The 22,660-nt window shown below is 40.8% G+C and overlaps 3 protein-coding genes across 8 annotated transcripts in view; 1 reads left to right on the forward strand and 2 right to left on the reverse strand.

The window, feature by feature from the left end:
- Window positions 1-304: 304 nt before the first annotated feature.
- Window positions 305-1,604, forward strand: LOC111592121 (glutathione S-transferase theta-3-like). The gene is made up of 4 exons (XM_023304154.2): window positions 305-675; window positions 750-852; window positions 911-1,227; window positions 1,288-1,604. Exons 1-4 carry the CDS (start codon window positions 558-560, stop codon window positions 1,428-1,430), a joined length of 681 nt encoding a protein of 226 aa, XP_023159922.1. The 5' UTR covers window positions 305-557; the 3' UTR covers window positions 1,431-1,604.
- A 17-nt stretch (window positions 1,605-1,621) lies between these two features.
- Window positions 1,622-3,456, reverse strand: LOC111592119 (alpha-tocopherol transfer protein). 4 transcript variants are annotated; one of them, XM_023304151.2, is made up of 4 exons: window positions 3,311-3,456; window positions 2,488-2,836; window positions 2,030-2,402; window positions 1,622-1,959 (listed from the first exon to the last, which is right to left on the reverse strand). In XM_023304151.2, exons 2-4 carry the CDS (start codon window positions 2,799-2,801, stop codon window positions 1,705-1,707), a joined length of 942 nt encoding a protein of 313 aa, XP_023159919.2. In that variant the 5' UTR covers window positions 2,802-2,836; window positions 3,311-3,456; the 3' UTR covers window positions 1,622-1,704. The 4 variants fall into 4 exon arrangements, with proteins under 4 accessions (XP_023159919.2, XP_023159920.2, XP_023159921.2 ...); XM_023304152.2 differs by lacking the exon at window positions 3,311-3,456 and adding an exon at window positions 3,237-3,291; XM_023304153.2 differs by lacking the exon at window positions 3,311-3,456 and adding an exon at window positions 2,966-3,061.
- A 1,358-nt stretch (window positions 3,457-4,814) lies between these two features.
- LOC111592154 (matrix metalloproteinase-2) overlaps window positions 4,815-22,660 on the reverse strand; it is a 93,904-nt gene continuing 76,058 nt past the window's right edge. Inside the window, exons 4-8 of one of the 3 annotated variants that reach the window (XM_023304202.2) lie at window positions 8,847-8,987; window positions 8,226-8,371; window positions 6,589-7,322; window positions 6,143-6,284; window positions 4,815-6,079 (exon numbers count right to left, since the gene is read on the reverse strand). In XM_023304202.2, coding sequence (XP_023159970.2) covers window positions 5,538-6,079; window positions 6,143-6,284; window positions 6,589-7,322; window positions 8,226-8,371; window positions 8,847-8,987 — 1,705 coding nt within the window. In that variant the 3' untranslated portion in view covers window positions 4,815-5,537. The remainder of the gene's footprint in view (window positions 6,080-6,142; window positions 6,285-6,588; window positions 7,323-8,225; window positions 8,372-8,846; window positions 8,988-22,660) is intronic. The other 2 variants (XM_023304203.2, XM_023304204.2) reach the window with 2 other exon arrangements.

A 22,660-nucleotide genomic window follows, 5' to 3' on the forward strand; every position in this document is an offset into this window, starting at 1 on the left:
CATATATAATTGACGGTGTATTGTAGCGACCCATGTTGAGTACGTTAATAAATTAAAACGAATTTGTTTAAATGTCAAAAAATATAACAAAAACAAAACACACTCACCAAGCTGATATTTTCATTGGGTTTTATCATCACTTATTTAGTAACCGCAGCTGATAAGCAGATGACGTATCTTGCATTGACATTATGTTGCGATATTATCTATGCTTTAGATAACAAATTCGGGAAGTTCAAAGTACGTGATAAATGCGACAAATCTAAGCAACAAAATTCACTTAAGGATTAAATGTAATGCCAAACTTGTCGTTTTAAATATTCTATGTGATAGATCCGTATTGTTTTTGTTGTGGATTTGAAATTTTCTCGAGTTTGAAAGATCGCGCCAACTGCCTCTTAACTGCTAAGTGTGAGCGGGACAGCTCTATAGCTACGTAAAAACAGTGCTGAGCAACGGCTAAAGCTAAAAACTGTGCTGTGTAGCATCGAAATTTGAACTTTGCCCCACAGCTGATTTTCCGGTCCAAGAGAATTTTTGTAGCTTAATCCACTAAGATGGCACAGGCAATTAAGTTGTATTATGATTTTTTGTCGCCGCCATCGCGGGCTGTTTGGTTAGCGCTTAAATTAAGTAAAACGCAGTTTGAAGCTTGTCCCGTAGCACTGCGCAAACGTAAGTTTAATTGAAGCAAGAGCTGCAGCCGGCACATTAAATTTGAATTTGTATTTACTTTTGTCTTTTTCCAGGTGAGCAATTGACCGATGAGTACAAGAAGATTAATCGTTTCCAGAAGTTGCCTGCACTGGTGGATGGCAACTTTCACCTTTCTGAGAGTGTCGCCATGATCCGGTGAGTATAAGGGGCATGATCAAAGGTCAATTTCAACAAATTGCTTCTTTTTCTTTAGTTATCTTTCGGATAAAAATCAGCTGAGCCAGCAGCTTTATCCAAAAGATCTGCAAACGCGTGCTCGTGTGGATGAGTATTTGATGTGGCAGTTTCGAAATGTGCATGTGCCCTGTGGCACATACTTCGTAAAGGGTTGGCTATTGCCCATTAATGGACTCGCACCCAAGCCCAAGCCGGAGGTGGTCGCAAAACTTGTAAAAGATGTTGAAACCTGTTTGGATCTTCTCGAGCGCTTTTGGATGACGGATGACTACTTGGTCGGCAATAAGCTAACAGTGGCAGATTTGTCTTGCGCCTCGGAGATAGAACAGCTGAGTAAGCAGTCCAAATACTGTGTCTTTTGGTATCTATTTGTTAATGAGATTTATTTACCAGGACTCTGCCAGTTCAATGTGAACGAACGTCAGTTCCCCAAGGTGGCCAAATGGTTAGAGCGCGTGCGCAACGCATCCAAGCCTTATAACGATGTCGCCTACGAGTTCGTTTACCAAAAGTCCAAGCAGGCAGCTAAACTGTAGGTTAATCTTGTCCGGTTCTTAAACAATTTATGACAAAATTTGATTTTCGTTTACTGTCTTAATTGTGCCTGATGGTATTACATTTATTTTCGGCCTGTTTGATATGCTTTAAGCCGACTTTAACGGACTTTTGAATTTATTTTGCCTGCCTAAAAAATATTTGTATAGTTAGACTGTAACGTTTTCTATTTTTTAATTAATTTGTGTTCTGATTGTTTGTTACAACATTAAAAATATGTTTTGTAAAAATATGTACTACAATTAAACGTATAAACTAATCAATGTCTAGTTTTCGAAACGAGCCTTCGATGCCAAAAAGTGTTTCTGCATTGATGGGCTGTCCACTTCGCAGTTTCTCATTTGTACCATAGTTCACATCCTGCTGGAAGAACTCCGTGTACTCCAACAGCTTTTTTGTCCAGGTGTCGACGATATCTTGTATATTGCCATTGGTGCCGCCATACTCAATGGGCAAATATTCCTTAGGAACGTATTTGTACAGCGAATCCAGCTTGGAGTGTATATGGAACTGAGGAGGACAAGATTGTAATTAAAGTTAGTTTCTATGCATATTAATTCAAAATCCTTTTCAGACTCACCCGTTTGCGTATCTTGTCGCTCATTAAGCTCTTGGCTATGGACATTGCCTTCTCAGCTATAGTTGGTGCATTGATGAAATGGAATCCCTTGGGTCTATACGGCAGCGCTTTGTCTCCGAGCACAGCCAACTTCTTGATCAGGACCGGGTCGAATTGGAACATGTGACCGGCAGTGACGCCTTTCATATCAATTATCTCCACAAATCCAGACACCATTGCATTGTCATCTTCTCTAATTTGTATCTCGCCCAGCATGGTGTTGACCTGCATGACCTCCGCAATGGAGTACTTGCTGGAATCGTATTGCGCATAGCGAGAGATGTGTATGCGCGGACCGTCCACTTGCAGAGGCTGCGACAGACGCAGCAGGCAGCTAAAAGATATATATTCATATATTTGTATTTAGATATATTCACATATATATTCGATTTAATTATATTAGGTTACATAGCACCTACGCTGTTTTGAGTATGCTCAGCTGTTTCTCGCCCACAAAGCGGTTCTTGTACAGTTCCGGGACAGCGCCTCGCATTGCGTAGAAGTTGTCCAGCTTGAGCTTCGTCTTCTCTAGGCTGTATTTGCAACCTCGCAGAAAGGCGACCAGAAACTGTGCATCTTCGCGGGCTTTCAGATGGGGTTGCTTTGAGATCCAAATGCGCATCGTCTCAATATCCTCTGGCACGCGCTCGGGCACCTCGCCAAGCTCCTGTTGCGCTTTCAGGGCCAGCGCAGCGCTCAGCGGGCGTATGGACAGATTATCAATGGACGACATCGTGTCGGTGAAATATGTGTTTTGGACGCGGTTATCTGATGGTGTATACATAGGACTTTGATTTATTGAAATTCGTTTTTGGTAGGAATAGATAATAGTCAAAAGTGTATTTCCGGGCACTTTGCAGTTGTCATGTTTAATGATTAGATATCGACTAATGCTACCTGTTGCTAGAGTTTCAAGCAATCAATGTTGTGTCATAGATCTGACAAGCCCTTGGGCTATCACCACACAGATTAAGAGTTGAACTTCTATATAATTACAATAAGCAACTATCTCTGGGTTGGGGCTTAGTCAGAGTGGCAAACAAGGTGTAGTTGGGGCGTTATCAGCTCCGCTACAGTTCGATATCTATATAGGTGCGGCCTTGAATTGTCTTTAACTATGCGACACTGAGCTTTGCACAATTTCCATGCTCGCTCGACCTCTACTCACAATTGTTTCTAATTTAATATAGGCAGTTATACAATATATATTTATATATAAATTTTTTTTATGTCGCGACGTACTTTTTGCTGTGTAGGTGCTTGCACGTATATATATGGCTTTATATTTTCACGTCGTGCGACCCTATTTGAATATATATAGTATATATATATTGAACCGGCAACTACTGTCCACGTCTGTGGTTTATGCGCGACTGTCAGCGCGGCGGGCTATGGATCTGGTTTTTGGGCATTCGTGTTCGGTTTCGGTCTCGGTCTAGAACTCGGAATCGGGACTCACTTCGATGTCGTCACGGGTCATGACGCATCGACTAATGACAATTGGAGCAGCACACAAGCTCTGGCAGTCTAGAGGCCCAAGTGCAATTGAACTGGGCGAATATCGAATATAAAGCTTCAGCTGATGGCATGCATTTCAGCAGCACCTTAACCAAACGACAGTTCACTCACGCTGCGATAACAAAAGTCGGTAAATAATGTATAATTGAACATTACAATGCTATCAGTAGGTGCAGCTACTGACATCAAGGGTCATCTTTCATGGTTAAATTATACAGATAATGGAGGATTACGCATTATATAGAAACTATATCATATGTTTTACACTCTTTAGCGTTTTGGCATATATTGTCTAACTGTTACTGCCCCAATTATCAGTTATATATATTTATATATATATGTATATATAGGTATACATATATATATATATATATATATATACCGATATATACATACATACTGATAATATATAATATATATATATATATATATCTAAGCCATTCTTATTTACCTGTCTATAACGCTAGATAAGGGCATTATCATTAAACATGATACATCTGTTTTTTTTACTTAAATGGAGTTTTTGGTTTTTTTACTATATTTCTACGTAGAGCAACTAATTATTATTTTTTATCGCGAATAGGAACATGTACATAAAGCTGTGTGTACCATAAACAACTGGAATTGAACTTTAGCCATAAATTACTCAGACTTCCACTACGAATGGCATTACCTATAACAAAACGGCCCTTATTGCAAATAAAAAGCGCTTTCATGCTAAGTTTGAAATTTCTCAAAGCTCGTCATGGGCTAATGATAAATGCATATACTATAAGTATTTTCTAGATATTTGATTGGTGCTTAAACTGTACAACCTCTGCAGATTGTTATCAACAACGTTTAATATCAAATGCTTGGAGCAAATACGATATGAAGACATGTCTTTATCGTTTACTCAAAGTCGCATTTTCATAAAAAACTATTAAACTATTTCATAAAAAACTATTAAACTATTAAATTAAAAACTATTAATATTTTTCTGAATCGCTAATTAAACAATTGATTAGTAAATCATTTGCATCCATCATATACCATAAGTATATCTCATATAAATAATATAGATTAAGAAACTATTTGAATTTGCCATTAAAATATCGTAGACATGGAGTATCTGTATGTATTTATTTATTTATTTATTATAAAAGTATGTATGAATGAATATATTCAATTTACATGTATTTATTGTTTTGGGATATAAATATACAGATGCAAAGAACTAAAACTAACAAAATATATATGTCTAACTCGAATTGTTGTATAAATGGTTTCTGATCTTGAGTGTATGTTATTTTGGTTCATTCTTGAATCGCACACATATCAAATTTTATGATAATATCACATTATTTAAATATAAATAATTAGAAGGGTTTTTCGTTTGTTTTATAGTCAATTTAAAAAAATACAAAACAAATGCGGGCAGCTCATAGCTACTAAGAGTCGGGCCAATCTGTTCGTTCATAGAGGGGAATACTGTACTTAATTATACAAGGCAGTGTGGCGTGAGAAAATTCGAGACATTCTTTATCGGATTCACTGCGCATAAAACTAGATTTCTATCAGTTATCATATATTTATAAAAGTTGTAAACTTTATAAAAAAGATGCGAAAGAAGAAAGCAATTCGGAAATTGGCGTCTGGCAAGTTATAGATATATTTTAGTTTATTTAGTTTATTTAGTTTTCTGTCTTGTTCTTCAACAGCAAGTGTCAAGTATTTTGGATTGCTAAAATAAACACTCGCACATGGATGCGTAAGGCCGCTGTGTGTATTATCGTTTTGGAGCGATCTACTGTCTGACAGTAGAGCCGTTATACACGTCTCTATATAAGTTCTATCTATATCTATGTATGTACATAGACCAATGCTCGAGTACCCGGTTGCTTATGGTCGATGCCTTAAAACTAGGCCTACAGCTATGCCACGCTTTTAAAAGATGAATGCTGTGGCAATCTTAACTACGCCAGGCTAAGTATGTGAATGCCACCAGAAGGATGACAATTAGACTATGATCCTGTTGGCTTAAGCTAGTCGAGGCGGCGCTGCCATCCGTGGTGTCATTGCTGCCGGATACCAGGGGAGCCGTCCAGCGCTGTTCCTCATCCACATCGTTGACGCTGCGCGCACACTGCATCCATCTGCGGGAAGAGAGCTTGGGGCGAGCGTGGGCCACCTTTATGAGAGCATCGTTGAACTCCCAGTAGCCCAAGTTCTTGAAGAAATAGGTCTTCCCATTCGTATACTGGAAGGCTGCATCTATATTGTAGCCCACGCCCGCCCAGAAGGACATGTCCCGGGGATAGTCCAGCTCCACCTTGCCCGTGTTGTCGTCTATGCGCCAGTACAACGTTCCACTCGTTAAATACGTCCTATTATTGTAGCCCCATACAAAGGCGGCATCCACATGCGTGAGAGTGGGTGGCAGACCCAGGCTGGTCAAAGGCTGTGGGTAGCCCGGCGCCAAGGTGACTGAATCGAAGACGTAATACTGCCGACCTGTGGGCGGAAAGATAAACAGTTTAATAGGGCTTGCTGCCATAGAGATAGAGGCTTGCTTACCTATAAAGAAGACAATTTGACGCTGTTGATTCTCATAGACGGCATCCACCTTGTTAAAGTCCTCGGGCAGTGCGGCCCAATGGCGACGCGTTTCCGTTGGATAGCCATTATATAAGCCCTTGGCACCGATGCGCCACAGGAACTGCAACAATTGGAGTCAATATTAAAGATAAATATAGCAAATATAAAGGTGTAACTAAGATTACAGTTAAGTAATATCGACATTTTCATAAAACTAAATTTTTATTGCATCAGATATGTTTGTCCATTTACTAATAAGATTTCTAGATTTTCAATTGATTTTTTTTTAATTTTACCTAAAAGCAAAATAATCAAAGCGTTTTTCTATAGATTTCTTAATTTGTAAGCTTCGGGTTATGCTTGATCCAAAATATTGATTTATTTAAAAAAAGCAGTCATCTATTATATTTCTACGTGTTTCTCACCTGTCCTCTGAAGATAAACAACTCTCTGCGTATCATGGAGATGGCATCGTATGAGGTCATGCAATTGTCTGGCTTGGGTTTCCGTGGCTTATGTGGCTTATTGTGTCTATGCACTGTGGGGTAGTTGTAGGGCCTGTGCGTGGGATGAGTGGCTGGTGTTCTTCTTGTTGCTGCTGTCGTGCTCCTTGTTGTTGGCGCTCTCGTTGTTGACGTTGTTGTTAGGGGTTCTCGATTACGCTCGCGCTCCCTTTCGCGATCTCGCTGTCTTTCTCGCTCTCGCTCGCGTTCTCTTTCTCGTTCTTCATGCTGTCGTTTACGTTGTCGCTCGCGCTCTCGTTCACGCTCTCGTTCACGCTCTCGCTCTCGCTCTCGCTCACGCTCACGCTCACGCTCTTGTTCACGCTCACGTTCACGATCTCGCTCTCGTGGATAATAGTTGGGGTAATAGTTCGGATAATGATTGGGATATGTGGGTCGTTGCTGCGGATAATAGGTAAGCGTACGCATTGTAGTTGTGGTTGTGGTGCTCGTTGTGGTTACCGGTCGATAGGGACCCCAAACCTTTTCTTTGGCCCCGTACAGCTCTTGTATGCCGATGCGATCATCGTCGGGCAATTTGCCATCGACCTCATTGTTCTGATACCAGGGAAACATGACCGCATTCGAGTCCGAGGAGTGGCCCAGCCCCAGCGAGTGGCCCAGTTCATGCAGCGCCACATTCAGAAAGTTGGTGCCTGTAAAATGCGACAACATGCGATTGGTTAATGGCATCCAGCGACCGAGGCAAAAATATAAAAAAAATAAGGAGACAACAACGCGTCGTCGCCTTGACGACTTTGTAAGTGGCATAAAAATGGCGTCGTTGCAACATTTACAATGAAGAGCACAAGTTGTGTGGCAGCAAGGCGCTTGTGCTCGACTGTAAGATGCTCTGTAATTAGGGTAAAGATCATGCATACATCATGATGTGGAAGCTGCTGTAGATGCCCTTTCATCTGTTGACAGGACTTTAATTTATTGCCTAAAACTTTGATATAGTTGGGTGCATAAAGTAAAACTCATTTGGATTGGAATTAAAATTAAAATGAATATTTGAAGACTCTAATATGCCGCTTTTCTACATTTCATGATTACAGGGTATGTAAGGACTGGTCGTTGTTGCGTTTGGCCAGCGCCACGCGTCACGCTGACAATTTTTTATTGGCATTAAAAACCATTAAAATTGTCGACATTGGATTCTGGTTTCGGAGCGGGTTTTTGCTTGGCGTTTATTCGGCTATGGGTTTTAGGGTTCTTTGGAGCTGCAGCTAGGAACGCAATTTATGGTGCTAAATTATAAAGCGCATGCAGGCAGCCGGCGCCAACGTTTATTGATTTTGCCACTTGCAACAAGGCGGTGCCGCTGTGGTTTAGGCGCCTGCAATTTGTCCGCAGGCTTTTAGCCGCAATCTGACCGCAACAACAGCCGCTGCCACCACTGATGCTGCTGCTGCTACTGATGATGATGATGTTGTTGATTATTATTGTGTGTTATTATCTAATGTTATTAATTTATGCATTGCATTTGCTGACTAAATTATATACCGACCGCAGCACCAGCAGCAGCTGCTGGTGTTGCTATTGCCACGCCCACTTACCACGACTATCATCATTGCTGGCATCGAACTCCCAGGTTTCCTCGGCATCGAAATGTGCATCGCCACCGCGCCCGACGCCCGGATAGAAGGCATGAGCTAGCACCTGGCCGGGTCCGTCGAATTTATACCCATCGCCATGATCGCGCCTGCAGGAAGACGAAGAAGGAGAAGAGAACGAGTTAGTCAGTCAGAACTTTGATTAGTTAATTCAATGGCATCGAAGTTACGAGCTTGCAAAAATAAAGCTTATCTAGAAAAAACGGCAAAGCAGCTGCAACATAAACTCTTTGATTTGAAAATGGTATTCAGGATGCAGGCAAATCTCCTTCGCTCTTGTAGCTGTCGTCATCGTCTTCGTTGTCGTCGTCGTCGTCTTCGTCATCATCATCATTGGTTTCATGGTTTAATACTTGGCTTATTTATCGTTGCCTGGTTTTAAGTGCAATTTTATGTGCTGCCCATCTTTATGGCACTAAAGAATGCTTTTTTTATGGTCTACATGAGGTGGCTGAGCAAATAACATTCACCCACAGCCCAGTTGCTGCCCAACCACAAGCCCACTCACACCCACACCCACACCCACTCCCACGCCCACGCCCACATTCGACATTTTATACGCACCGTGCAAAGAGAACCTGTATATCCGCCTGATCGCTGTACACTTCACGGAATGTCAGCTTCGAATTGGTCTCCCACACGCGCAGAGCTCGAGACACCATCGTCCGAATTTTGTCCGCATCCGCCATCGATTGATTCACCAAACTGAAAAAAACAAGTAAGAATCCGTTACATTTTTATGGAAGTGCAGATTTTAAGGAGATAAATGCGCGTATTGTATATAAATATTGTGGAAAATGCAAAGTATTTTATAGTGAGACTTGGGCAAAAGTCGAATCACCTGAAATCCTGCATGAATTTGCAGACATTGTCGAAAATCATTTCAGCTTTCGATGCGTAAAAAAATCACTCGAATTTCTGTCGATTGATAATACACCATTTCAATTGAATAGCTAAATTTAAAATAAAAATCACAGAATTCAAACATTCCTAAAGGATTGTCGCATATTTCAAATAATTTAGTTGTGCCTTTACAACAGATTTCATTTAAAGCTCATACTTCAAAGTGGATACACCCCACTACACATATTCTTTTCTTATGCATAGTTAAACACACAGGGTGTAGCTTGCCCGCACACACACTCTCAGGCAGTCACACTACAGTTTAGAGTGAACCGACTTTGCACATTGTTTGCTGACAATTTGGCCTACAACTTTGTCTCAACGTGGTCATGTTGCAAAAGATACAAACCGCTAATATGGGGGTACGACAAACACACACTCACACACACTCACACACCTACACACACTCACACACACACTTCCATGCGCATAACTTTCACTTTGTGATGCAAAAATATCTTTTGTTTAGTCGCATATACAAGGTTCGCTGTAGTGAATCGCCGGGGCGGCTGGCTGTTGGGCGTGGCACTTTCATTTAGTTTACTATTTTTTGGCTAAATTTTGTGCCAAAAAGTTGTCCGTAAATTTACCTGGACTACAGGCCAGTGCACAGCGAGCAACTCTTCACTTACGACTTTGACTCGATTTTCCCGCTCCGGCAAGAGGAGGAAACTTTGCAGCAGCGCCACACCAAGCCGACCACGCCCCCCACTAGCCGGCAGTGGTCTCTATATAGGCACCGTGTTTTCCACATTTTATGCAAATTAGTTATGTTTCTTTTATGCCATTGCAGCCCGGGCGTTGCCGTCTGTTGCTCTTAACTAAAGCAAAAAGTTTCGCCCCTTTTTGTTTTTCCATCTTCTTTTTTTTTGATTTTCGAATACCCTGCACAAAGAGCAACATTTATTTAAGGTCTGTGACACTTCTAGTCTAGTCTCTCAATATTTGGCAGGCAAATTATATTAAGCAATAAAGAACAAACTCAGTTGATGGCCAAGTCTTTTATATATAAAAAATTGGTTAAGTTTATGCTGAGCAGATTGCAGGGTATCTTTCCATCAGTCAAACTCGGCTTCCATACATTTTCCTGCTCTATTCGGCTGTGTGTGTGCTCCCCTCGGCCTGTGCAAGCAGAAATTTCGCCTTGGCTGCTGTGTTGTCCTCTGTTTCTTAATTTCACATCGCTTTTTTACTTTTCTTTTTCTATTTATTTTTGTCCTGCAGCGTTTAGTTGGCTTTTAGTGCTGGCATTTGTGACTGCAAACTAGTCATAGTTTCTTATTTGCAGCATAGTGTGCGTATGCGTGCTTGTGGTCATTTAAGTGGTTCAGTTTAGGTCGAGGCTGCTGCTCCTGCTGCTGCTGTCCACATTTTCCAATCAAATTGTGCGTACCGATTGCCCATCTGACACGTCGCCAAGTCAAGGAATCGCATCTGCATCAGCATCTGCATCTGCATCAGCATTTGAATCTGCTTCGGAAGCTCGGCCTGTAACTGACTGCAACATCATTAGCCACACGTACGTTGGATTGGCATGAGCTAACAGGCTCAGTTGGTTTGAGTGGAGTTGAGTCGAGTTGCATTTTGTCTGGTGTCCTTTTTGCTGCGTCCTGTCTGTGTCCAGTTCGTGTCGCAGTTCATTTCCATTGGGTTACGACTTTGACTGTGATTCCGAGCGCTTTGCCCAAAACGTGCCCAATTGCAACGCCATTTGTTTGCTTAGTTGTTGATCCGGTTGTCCAGGCAGCGGACAACTAGCAGTCGGCAGGCTGCAGGCTCAGCAACTACTCCTGCTGCTGCTGCTGCTGCTGTCCACGCGACTCGTTTGCTATTTGCTCAGCGTTTGCTGTTGCTTTGCAATGGCAAATTAACTGCACTACGTACAATTGCCTCGAGTTGCCCTACTCTAACCAGCTACCCCTCCCCCTCTCCATCCATAGCCTGAGTTGTCCCTTTGTCGTGCTAATTTCGTTGCTGCTGCTCTTGGATTTAAATGCGAGCCACTGCACTGCGTCCTGTCACGTAGCCATTTGCAGCTGCAGCCAGAGGAGTCGCAGCAGTCGCAGCCATCGCAGCCGTCGCAGCCGTCGCAGCCGTCGCAGCAAAAGCAGCAGCAACAGTAGCCTCAGTTTGACCTTTGTTTGTCTTTGCCATGTCACTTTGTGTGCCGAGCATTTAAATTATTATGAACCCTGCCTCGCTAACTGCCACAAACGGGGGCAGTGCGAGCGGCGAGTCGAGGACATGCCAATGCGGACTACCTTTGGACTTCAACAGCTGCCGCTGCTGTTGGCAAACGTGTGCTTTGGCCAATTTGTTGCCTTACACGTAAAACAAACTGAACAATTAGCCAAATGGTTGCGCGAGTTCATTCGCTTCACTTCATATAGGCTGCGACAAGGAGCGGCGCGGCGCAGCAAGGCGAGGCAGACGCTCTGGCATTTCAGTGGGCCAAGTGTATGGGAAAGGGCGTGGTGCAATGCATATTGACCAAGCTGCCAGAGGGCATTCGTGGTTTACCATTCGTTAAAAAATACACACAACATTTCAATGTGAAATACCTTTTGAACAAGCTTATATTGAGTTGAGCTTCGATTTTATAATGTAAAAAGTGTATGTGAGTCGCTGCAAGGAATTTGTTGGAATAAAAATGTTGAAATTTGATTGCACAGTTATGAAAAAAAAAAAATAATCGCTTGAGCCACCTTACACTCTTATTAGTTACTTTAGTCAGAATTTGGTTAGATTTATACAGTGCCTTTCACAATTATTTCAGCTATTATTAATGGTCGTTATTAGTAGCTAATGTATCCCAAATATGTATGTAGCCCGCTTCACAAGCAAATCGAAAGAATATCTTCAACTTTATATAATCCATTGATACCTCAAGCAGACAGTAATTCAGCACTTCATTCTGTCACTTGCAATGTTTAAACAGCAGCCGGAACATAAAGAGCCCATCGTGTAAAACCTTTTATATCTGCGACTTCTGTACATGTTAAGGCAACATTTAATGGCGCTTGTGGCGAACCATAATCCAGTTTTTATTAAAGCGTTAAGCGAAACGCTTTTGGCTTCCCCGAAAAATCTGCTCAGCTTACACTTTTTTATATATGTAAGAGGCGCATTAAGCACTTTGCCAACTCATTGAATGTCTGATAAGTTCGTGAAATCGACTTTTAAGAAGGCAGCACACGATATCTACCAAAAACGAAAAGCTCTTAATAAAAATTATATAATTTACACGCACACACACACACACACACTCACATATCCACACACGCATGCCTGACTTATATATTTATGGCTGGCCATACAGTGCCTTCAAAAAGTTTGAAAGACGAAAAATGGCGCTGTTTCCCAGTTTCAACTTTTTGTATTTTTCTTTTTGCTTCTTCTTCATCTTTTTTTTTGATTTTTTTTCTATGGACGGATTTTCGGAGCCGTAACTGAGCCGGATTCGACGTTTTTAATTTGTGCGAAATTAAGCAAAAAATAAACTCATTTTGTTAGTTCGCTACGCTCTTGGGCAAACATTGCCGAAAACTTTTTCGATAGCTGTCTGACAACAAAACCAAAACCCCAGCGAAACTTTTCACGGAAGTTTATAGGGTAGAAAAAAGCAAGTAGGAAGACAACTCTCCGGCGAAAATGTGCACAAAATTGTCTCCGCTATGCGAAGAAAAATCTATGCGATTCAGGAAATATTGCAAAATGCGCTACCGCCGACGCCAAAGCCAACGCCAACGCCAACGCCAAGCGTTGTCTACGCTTGCAGTCGACGGCCAGAGGCATTTTCTATTACGCCATCTTAAGATACCCTGTATTGGACATAAGCTCATGCATACTTCAAATTTTGCCATGGCATGTCATCTAATGTTTGATATACCCTGGAATGAAGTTTATTTCTTAAACAATGTAAAGCATTATACCTGTTTTATTTTTTAACAACTATCAAATATACGCTGTAAAAAGTAATTACGCAATATATATCAATACAAATAATGGGAGTAGAATAAAATCTGTTTGACTATTTGCGCGGTATCTGTCAGTTGAGTCTACTTAAGCTAACCTGCGGCCTACACTCTGTGACTTGACTTTTGCCTTAGACTGATAGAGAGTGAGAGAGAGAGAGAGAGAGAGAGAGAGAGAGAGAGGGGGGGGAGAGAGAAATCATGCAAAGCTGCCAACGGTGATTTAGTTGTTAGCCGTCGGGCAAACATTTCATGGCTCAATGTGCTCAATTCAATCAATTGGCAACGAAGGGCGAACAAATCGCTGCCAGACAGGCAGCAGTCGGTACACACACACACACACACACTCGCAGCTCGCAGTTCGCAGCTTGTACCTGCAATTTTAATCAAAATATGTGCGAATACTTTGTGACATGCCTGTGATAGGCTGTCACGGATTGGGGTAATGCCGACATCCCGGCATGTGAGGACTGGCATCCGATGGCTTTTGCTTTTTGGCAACGGGGTCACAACTTGCCCATGCGGGCGCTCGGTTTTTTCTGCCTCAAATATTGCAGGCTTGCAGCATTGAAAATAAATTGAAAATTCAAATTACATGTCTTGAGAAATATATGAAATTAATTAACTTCAAGCACCACACATCACCTTCTCAGTCTTCCAGTCTCTATCTCGCTTTCCCTCTGTTTCCTAAATTTTTCGTTTTCAATTTCTGATTAAATTTTTGCGATGTTCTTAAACAATTAATTGCCAAATGGAATTCAATGCTAAATAATTTGATATCAAATACGTTTTTATTGCAATTAATACGAAATGTGAGTGCAAATTACAGGTGCTATGGGTAATTTGCATAGTTAAGTTTTGTTTGAAAGCAAGTATGTATTGCATATGAATATGCACATGAAATGTTGACAAAATTTACGACAAATATTACTACAGAGCATTGCAATCAAAGGATGCCACGAAAAAGCGGGGATCATAGTTCGGTTTATTCAGCGTAGCAGTTGAAGGGAAGATTTTTATCAATAGACAGTTATCAATTGCTCTGCGTCGGATCATGAGCTGCGTGTGCACATTTATAATTGTCAGCATGTGTGCTTTGCTCCTTTAAGGTCCTTAACTACAATTTATTGTTGCTGAAACCACCTGGGCGCAGAGCACATAATTCTCGACTCCCAACTGTCCTGGCCTGCAAACTATACAGATAATTACGCTTGAGCTTTCGAGCAGGCATATTAAATATTTAGAGAGCGGTGCTGGCCAGGACGCACGAAAAGGGTTAGAATATAAAGTCAATAAATTGCTGTAAAAAAAATTGTTCGCACGCAGCAAAAGCTGGGCTAAGTCTTCAAATAATAGGCCAGCGATCAGTGTATGTGTGTGTATGTTGTGGGACCCAAAAAGCCAAAAGCCGAAACCTGAAAGCCACAAAAACCCAAACACAAACATAAAACAAATTTGCTTTAGCTGCTGTCTCATAGCAAATTTAATTAATAAATAATCACAATGTAACCACAAGAGTAATAAGCAGCAGCAGCAGCAGCAAAAAAAAAAATAAATAAATATAAGAGAATGAAAATAGTCATTAGAAGCAGACGAAATTGACAGACAGACACACATACACTCACATGCTCATATATGTGTTGATGGTGGCAGCTGGCGACAAGTCTCAAGTGTTTAAAATTGCAAATGTTATTTTCAAATGCTTTGGGAGCAAAACCTCTCAAAAGGTAAATATTTGCCACAGGACTTTCGCTCTGTATCACTCTCTCTCTCTCTCTCTCTCTCTCTCTCTTTCTCTTCGTTTCACTCAACGCTTCCTGCTTACGCCTAGCAGCTCGCTACAGCTTCGACTTGAGTGCTTGCCCTGAGGCCAGACACACACACCGACACACACTTATGTGCTGGCATCTAGCCATGTGCTCATAAATTTATTACCAAAAATGATTTTTGCCATTAAGCATTATTAAATTGGCATTTCAAAATTTTATTATGCATACGCAGCTTGACTTTTGTCCTGAGGCTCCGGCAGCCATTTGGGGCATCTTGACTGCGGGCAACGTCTTGGCTTACACATAGCAAAGCGCATCTCCATTATACATTATTTTGATTGCAATTTGCTGGCGTATATGTACATGGATAACCAGCGCTTAGATAATATCAAATTGTGCTAAATGGGTTTTGAATCAAAAGCGAAAAAAATAAGCGCTACTAAAGAGCAAAAGAAGTACTTGGTATTATAAAGTATGTCTTAACAACCGCAAGCCAGAATAAGAACTTTGCCATGTAATAAGAACTTTAATTGAAGCCACGAATTATGCTTCTTTAATGTTATATCTTCAGATTTTTAGAAGCAGAGAGCATGATCGCTAGATAGAAAACGAGAGGGAGGAAATGGACATAAGAGAGACAGAGCAAGGGAAACAGACAAAGAGAGTAAAGAAATTGAGACCGCGGAGGAGAGCGAAGTAAGACTTAAGAGAGAACTTCCTTAGAAAGAAATGCTGAGATGACGCAAAGACCAGGTGAGATTTTCGTTGTCAAAGTCAGAGTCTATACAGTGTGATAGATGATACGAAACTTGTTCAAATATATATTCCAAGCAGAAACACTGAGCACAGACTTGAGCCGCAATAACATCTTTCAATTTATCGATTAACACAACATTTTTTAAATTGGATCTCTTTTTGAACTCTTATCTCTTAAATGCATACCTTTTTCTTAAGCTTGAGCTACTGTTCTGATTTTTAATTTAAATAGAAGCCTGACAGCTTTTCAATTTCATTTCGTATTTTTTTTCGTCTGTGTCGTTTCTTTCTATTCAACGTTCAACTAGTTTGCTTAATGGTCAATTGGTTTAGCTTTGTGGATATTCTATCCTGCTATCGCTCACTCAAGGAGGTTGTGATGGATACCGAATCGAAATAACATCACACCCAGGTTGAGTGAGTCAAAGCAAGACAAAATTCTTAGTTATTTTTGGTTTTTTTTCTTTCACTTTTTGCACTTTTTCGTAACTTTAACACTTCATTTGCATAAAGTTTGACACATCACACACACAGCCACACACGCACACACAGATCTGCTTCGAATTCTTAGCTTAGTCCCTGAAGGAGTAGGGTTGAGTGGCAAAAACGGGGCGGGGCACAAGTTACGCGTGACTTTTTGGCAAACAAATTGCATGTTTTATACATTTTGATTTGTAACTCCTGGCACTTGGCACTGGCACGCCTTCCCGTCTCCCTGCCCTTCTGTCTGCCTGCCTGCAGGTCCCACTTGGTCCAGCTGACGCTGGGCTCTTAATTGAGTGACAGGTACATGTTTTATTTATAAGTCGAATGGCAGCAAAAAAGGAGAAAAAGATAACAGTCGTAAAAAAGGGACGCTTAAATTAAAAATCCGCACTAATTTGACACTTGATTGAATTGAAAGTTTTAAAAGATTCAGACCCTGGTAGTTTTACACTGATTTAAGGCAACTTAAATCTCTGTATGGATATGCCAAACAAAATGAATGCATTCCATAAGGCAGTTCAAAATTAGAGCTGCCATCTGTGAAGGGTCTACATTTTGGACAGAGCTCAAAGTTGACCTCTTGTAAACGAAAACTTCAAGGAATAGTGCCAGGCACTTTAAGTGGAGCCGGATGGACACGGCTATGTCAAAGCCAATTTCTATTTGATATACTTAAAATAGTATCAATTGAATTAAGTACAACTTTCAGTAGAAATTCAAATATTTAGCCCCCTATATCTATCCGTCTATTTGTTGTGCTCTGAGTGCACTTGGCGACAGCCTTTTGCCGCTTATGTTTTTAAGAAGTTCTTTTGTTGAAGTGTATTTCCGCACGGAAAATCGCAATAGCCAAGTGATTTGCAAGTGTTAACAATGCGACACACAAATGGGCACAAATACAAAATACAAAATACACGAACACACACAGACTTTAACATTTATATAATGATGCATGCGTGTGTGTGTGTATCTGTGTATATAGCAAATCCATGGCAGGGAATACAATGCGTATACGCAATAAATCATAAAATAAATCGCTTACATTCATCGCTGTCAGTTTGATGCACAATGCTGCTACATGCCACATGCCTCTCATGCCTCTTGGCCCATGCAGCTCACAGCTAGAATACATGCCACGTCTAACAAGCTGTCACAAAAACTCACAAAGGCCGAGCCTGGTTAGTGGGTAGTTCTAGCAGATGGCGTCTCCAGAAATCTATACAAAACCATTTGACAAGCAGAAGACGCACCTCGTGCCCCGCCCTACCCGCCGCAACGTGTGGCAAAGTAAGCAGTCAAAGCTGAGCGCCAAATGATGCGCACCGTTCAACGTTATCTAAACTGCAGGCGACATCGAGCAGGGACGCGGGAAGGAAGCACCCAAAGGAAGCGTCGCAGTGCCAGGTAAAAAGGAGCAGCCTTCAGCCTTCAGCCTTCAGACCTCTTTGAGAAGATGGCTCCAGAGGCGGGCTACAGGACGGATGGCGCGGTGTCACATGCTTTTCAATCAAATTCAAATTTACTACGCAAACACACAGCCACGGCACGAGAAAGAGAGAGAGAGAGAGACAGGCGGCCGCATAACAAATTCAACTGTAAAAATTTAACACATTGCGGCGCCACGTGGCGAAGCTTGTGCAGAAGAGCATTAAAAGTAAAAAAGTATAGCATACAAATGAGCGCACGGTGCAAATTTTACGCTGTGTGTGTGAGCGAGTGTGAGTGTGTGTGATTCCTAAGCTAATGCATATTTAATATTTATATGTGTATCTAGATTGAAGTGGGGTTCGCTCTGGGGCGAAAGTCAGCTACAAATGTTTAATTCGCATAGTATGCATACAATATGCTGATTTTATAGTCAACAATAATTGTTATGCCATTTACACAAATATTTGCACTTCATGCATAATTTGTTGGCCCTAAACATGTGTGACATCTATATATTTTCGGATTTTTCACTCAATTATTGAGTGCAGCAGTTGTTTAGCAGCCACTTGACATTTGAAATGCAATATTAAACTCGAATATCATTTGCCTATCGATGCATTTGCATGTGCTTGGCAACACAGCTCATTAAAAGAATCCAATTAGAAACTGCTTACTGTAGCTATTAGCCAGGATTGGATATAAAAAGGTGATTTTATTTTTGAATAAAAGGGCGCAAAAGATAGCAATCATCAGTTTGTTTGACGGTTTATGTTTACCAACATTGAAAGTTATCGGATTAGGAGCAGCGCTTGGACTTGTGGCAAAAAAAGAAGAGAGAAAGTCAAATGGACACATAAAAAGTCTCTGTAACATAATCGCAACGCAAACTTGTTAAGCTAATTAAAAAACCACATTAAATTCTCAAACGTTTTAACGCTTTATGTTTGTGCATCGCATCTGATTAAAAATGTCTTTTATTTTTCTTTAATTTTAGTTTCTCTTTCAAGTGAAGGAAAAGTCTGATTTCTAATTAAAAAGCATTGAAGCAAAAATAAAAATTTGCTTTTAAACGCTTGTCTAATTAAGAAGCGAAACGTTCTTAGCTTCTTGGCTGCGGCTCTTTAATCGGTTCTCTAACTTGCCTTAGCTGACGACAGCAAACAAAGGCCAAAAGCAGTCCACGAATTATGTAAGCCTTAAAATAAATCCGATTTTACTGTCGTGTTTCCTTAAGCGCAAGAAACACAAATAAGATAAATAAAAGTCGTTGTCAAAAATCGTTGTCAACTTTGTGGCAATTGAAAGAGGGGACCTAACTTGGAAGTCTTATATTATTTATTTTTATTTATTAAAACTTAACTAAAGCTTCGATTTATGTTTTAAGTACTTAAACGAAAAGTTGATTCATCATCAATCAGCCTTTTAACTGCATTCAAGTTATGAATATATTCAAGTTATTATGACCGACCATAATAATTAAATAACATGCACAGGGCTTGCAAGTATTTGTTGGCATAAAGTCGAGCTTATTGTAATTTAGCTATGGTCTAAACATTTCCATAAGCTCAGCTACAAAACTTTCGAAAGTTGGCTTTTTTTTTGCTGCACAAACTGTTGCTAAATATTTGTTGGGTTGTTTTTGGCAATGAGTTTGGAATGCGGTTAGACCCATGTGAAAATGCAGATAGACAGGCGAGCAGAAAAACCGTTGGCTTCCTTTTGTTTTGACATTTTTAAGCGCACTTTGTCGACTTTGAATGGCTTACAAAAATAAAAATAAAAAGCTAAAAAGCAAACAAAAATAAAGAGAACGCTAGTTGGGTGTGACAGAATGAGAGTTACTCTGTAAAAAGATTTGAAGTGATGTGCTGCAGTCTGCATTTCTGCCTGTTGCCTAGGCATTACTAGATCTATATCTACTTTCGAATAATCGAATGGACACAGGGTATGAGGAACTACCTCAACTAAATAAAAATCTCAACTTAGTTTTGCATGTCTGTGTGGCTGTGTGTGTGAGTAGGGTCACTTTGCATGTGACTCATTGAGCGCCTGTTTTTCGGTGTTTAATCTACTCCGCTTATGTGCTAACTTCCTGCAGCGCTTTTCCGCCTGCTCTGCTGCCTATCGCCCTCTAACTCTGGCTGCCTACACCAGCACTCGTTCCCCTCTCTTTCTGTGTGTTGTACATGTGTGTTTATCCCGATTTTGTGTTAGTCTTTGCCCCAAAGCCACTTGGCAACCGGTGTAAAAAAAGCTTAAGTTGCGTTTCACTGACTTTGAATTTTTTATGCGCCATGTCGACCTTTTATTTTTGTACTTTTTTTTTATTTTATACTCCAGCTACGGCTGCTGCTACTGCTACTGCTATTGCTGCTGGTAAACTGCCCTCTGCAGTTTGGCTCCGGCAGCTAAGCTGCTTTTTGCGCTACTTTTTTCTGGTTAACTGCATGCCAAAACTCAGTAGCTGCCCCTCACAGCAGACTGTGCTGCTGTTACTGTTTGTTTGGCAGCAAGTTTTGCTTAAATTGAATTGCACATTTGAGCGCATTCACCTAAACCTAAATGCAAATCGGATAATGGAGGTTACCTTTGTCAGGCGACACCAGCAGCAACTGCACTAAATTGTTTGGCATTATAGACGACACGCTCCCGCTGGCCCACGCTGGTCTCGTCCACTGTCGAGTATTGCTATCATAACAAGTGCAGCTGCTGGCCAGGATCATAACGCTGGGTATTATCAAATCGTTTTGCATAGCTAAGCGGCAGCCGTGCAGCATTTTGCTGAAGGTAAAGTCAAAGGCAAATGTGTCTAGGGGTATAAAGGAAATGAAATGAAGAAGAAGCGCTGTGGAAGTGGGAGTGGCGGTGGGTCGTATAAGAAAGAGAGTGTAAGCAGCAGGAGTAGAAAAAGAAATAAAGACATATTGTAAACATTAAACAGCTATCAGCAGGATACGTTCGACTTTATTGATTTCATCTCTTGCGCTGCCTCAGACGTCTCTAATGGTGCCATTGTTGGCACTGTGTGGGCGTGGGTGGGGGTGTGAGTGTACGTGTGTGTGTGTGTGGGTGTCAAAAAGAAGTACGTACTTTGATTTTATAACCAAATCGAGCGTCTTTGAAGCGCCGAGAAGCATTTTGCGACTTACCTGCAAAGAAAGAAAAACAAGAAAAAAATATTGAGAAAATGAAATTTTAGTCAATCTACATAAGTGTTATATTGTGGCTCCCAGTATATATGTACATTTATATCTATATAAAAGCCCGCATGTATATTTATTTATATTTATTTAGCTGACAGCGAAATGTTTGGTTGCTGTGACAACTACTTTGCTTAGTTAGTTTTTGTGGGTGTGGTCGCCCGTTAGGTTGGTTCACGTTGGGGGCTACTGCTGCTGTTGCTGCTGTTTATACTGCCCACACTCAGATCAATCGGGGTACATATAATCTATATATATTCCATATACACTGTGTGGATATCGATTGCCGACGTCGAGCGGCGCAAACAAAACAATTTGTCAAGCAAATGTGCCAAAAAGTTGACGCAAAGATGAAAAGTTATAGCATGAAGTAGAAGCCAGCGAGGCGCTCACTAACCCGAAAGACAACACAAAACACAGCACACAGCGAGCCGCTTACAGCAAAAAGTACAGTTGTGCACACTGCGACACTATGACGTAAGCACTTACGTTAACTTGCCAACCATTTGGGAGTTGTGTCAAATAAAGTTGCACTTTCATATGTAATTTGTCTTGCTTACAAGCTTTTTCTCTGGCTTAACGTTACGATTACGAGTGCATAACTTTTTGCCTACGCTACGTCAGAGTTTTACGTTAATGGAGTATGATGCGCTAGAGTTTGATCTGATTTCACAATCTGTCAGCTGTATAACTGCTTACATTATTTTGCATTTTACGTAAGTTTAAGTTTACGTTAAATTTTACTTTACGTGACGTATGACTGTTAATAAAGAATCTGATAGCAGAATAGTTCATTACGGTTTTCTGTTAATTAGCAACTAAATATTCCCACTAAGTTCATTCCATTCACGCTGTTTGACAACACGTGAACTAATCTTACGTTACGTAAATGACATAATCAATTAATAACGCAAAGTTAGTTCACGCCTTCTTTCTACTACTTGGTGTTAATTAGTATAGTTTCGGCTCATTAATATAACGTGGCTGATTGTAGTATTAAATGACATAGCGTAAGTTCTTACGTCACGTTATAAAACCACATTTTAATGAAAATATCAATTACCATAGTAAAGTTTTGTAGTGTATGCAGTGGCTTACGTCAGTCTTAGGTTAAGCACAGCTATTTAATTAGTAATAATTTGTAGGTCCATTAAAGTATTAGCCCGTATCAATGAAGACACAGACACCCACACACACTAACGAACTGTCCCATTATTGGCCACGACGTAAGTTGTAGACACTCGTAAAACTATGTCTCTGACACTATATCATTTGCAATCGAACCGAAGGCGACAAAAATATTGTTCGATGAGTAATATGCGCTTAATAGCGCACACAGAAGGCGCTGAGCTGAGCGGCAGGCAGAAGAAAAAGGAAAAATAAGGATGAAGAGGAAGAGAAGAAGAAGGACATATGCCTTGGCCTGGACTCGGCCATGGCCATGGCCATAAAATCGAAGTGCGTTGCCCCGTTGCTCTTGGCCCATCAACTTAATGATGCATAATGATATGAGCCACAAGATGCGGCCCATTACCCACAAAAACCACACACACACACACACACACACACACACACACACACACACACACACACACACGCACACACACACACAATATTAAACAGGAGCGGGGCTTGTGTAAATGGTATGGCAACTGCTGCGTTTGCTCAGCTAAATGGATGCTGCACAGTTTGTGCAGACATCGAAATTATTTATTTTTATTGGCATTATAATGATTTCTTCTCTGGGCATGTTCTAATGGAACTGGCGAGTGTCAACGTCAGTTGGCTCATTTTTAATTACAGTTAAGTATCGCAATGACGAATTGAATACAAATATTATACAGTTAAATACAAGAAAATGC

The sequence above is a fragment of the Drosophila hydei genome, unplaced genomic scaffold, assembly GCF_003285905.1.
Source record: "Drosophila hydei strain 15085-1641.00,03,60 unplaced genomic scaffold, DhydRS2 tig00000060-arrow-pilon, whole genome shotgun sequence".
Taxonomy (NCBI): Eukaryota; Metazoa; Arthropoda; class Insecta; order Diptera; family Drosophilidae; genus Drosophila; species Drosophila hydei.

Coding starts and splice junctions, on each gene's coding strand:
- LOC111592121 (XM_023304154.2), top strand. CDS start 558: ATGGCACAGGCAATTAAGTTGTATTATGATTTTTTGTCGCCGCCATCG. Junction 676..749: donor TCCCGTAGCACTGCGCAAAC/GTAAGTTTAATT, acceptor GTCTTTTTCCAG/GTGAGCAATTGACCGATGAG. Junction 853..910: donor GAGAGTGTCGCCATGATCCG/GTGAGTATAAGG, acceptor CTTTTTCTTTAG/TTATCTTTCGGATAAAAATC.
- LOC111592119 (XM_023304150.2), bottom strand. CDS start 2,852: ATGTATACACCATCAGATAACCGCGTCCAAAACACATATTTCACCGAC. Junction 2,403..2,487: donor CTGAGCATACTCAAAACAGC/GTAGGTGCTATG, acceptor TATATCTTTTAG/CTGCCTGCTGCGTCTGTCGC. Junction 1,960..2,029: donor GCGACAAGATACGCAAACGG/GTGAGTCTGAAA, acceptor TGTCCTCCTCAG/TTCCATATACACTCCAAGCT.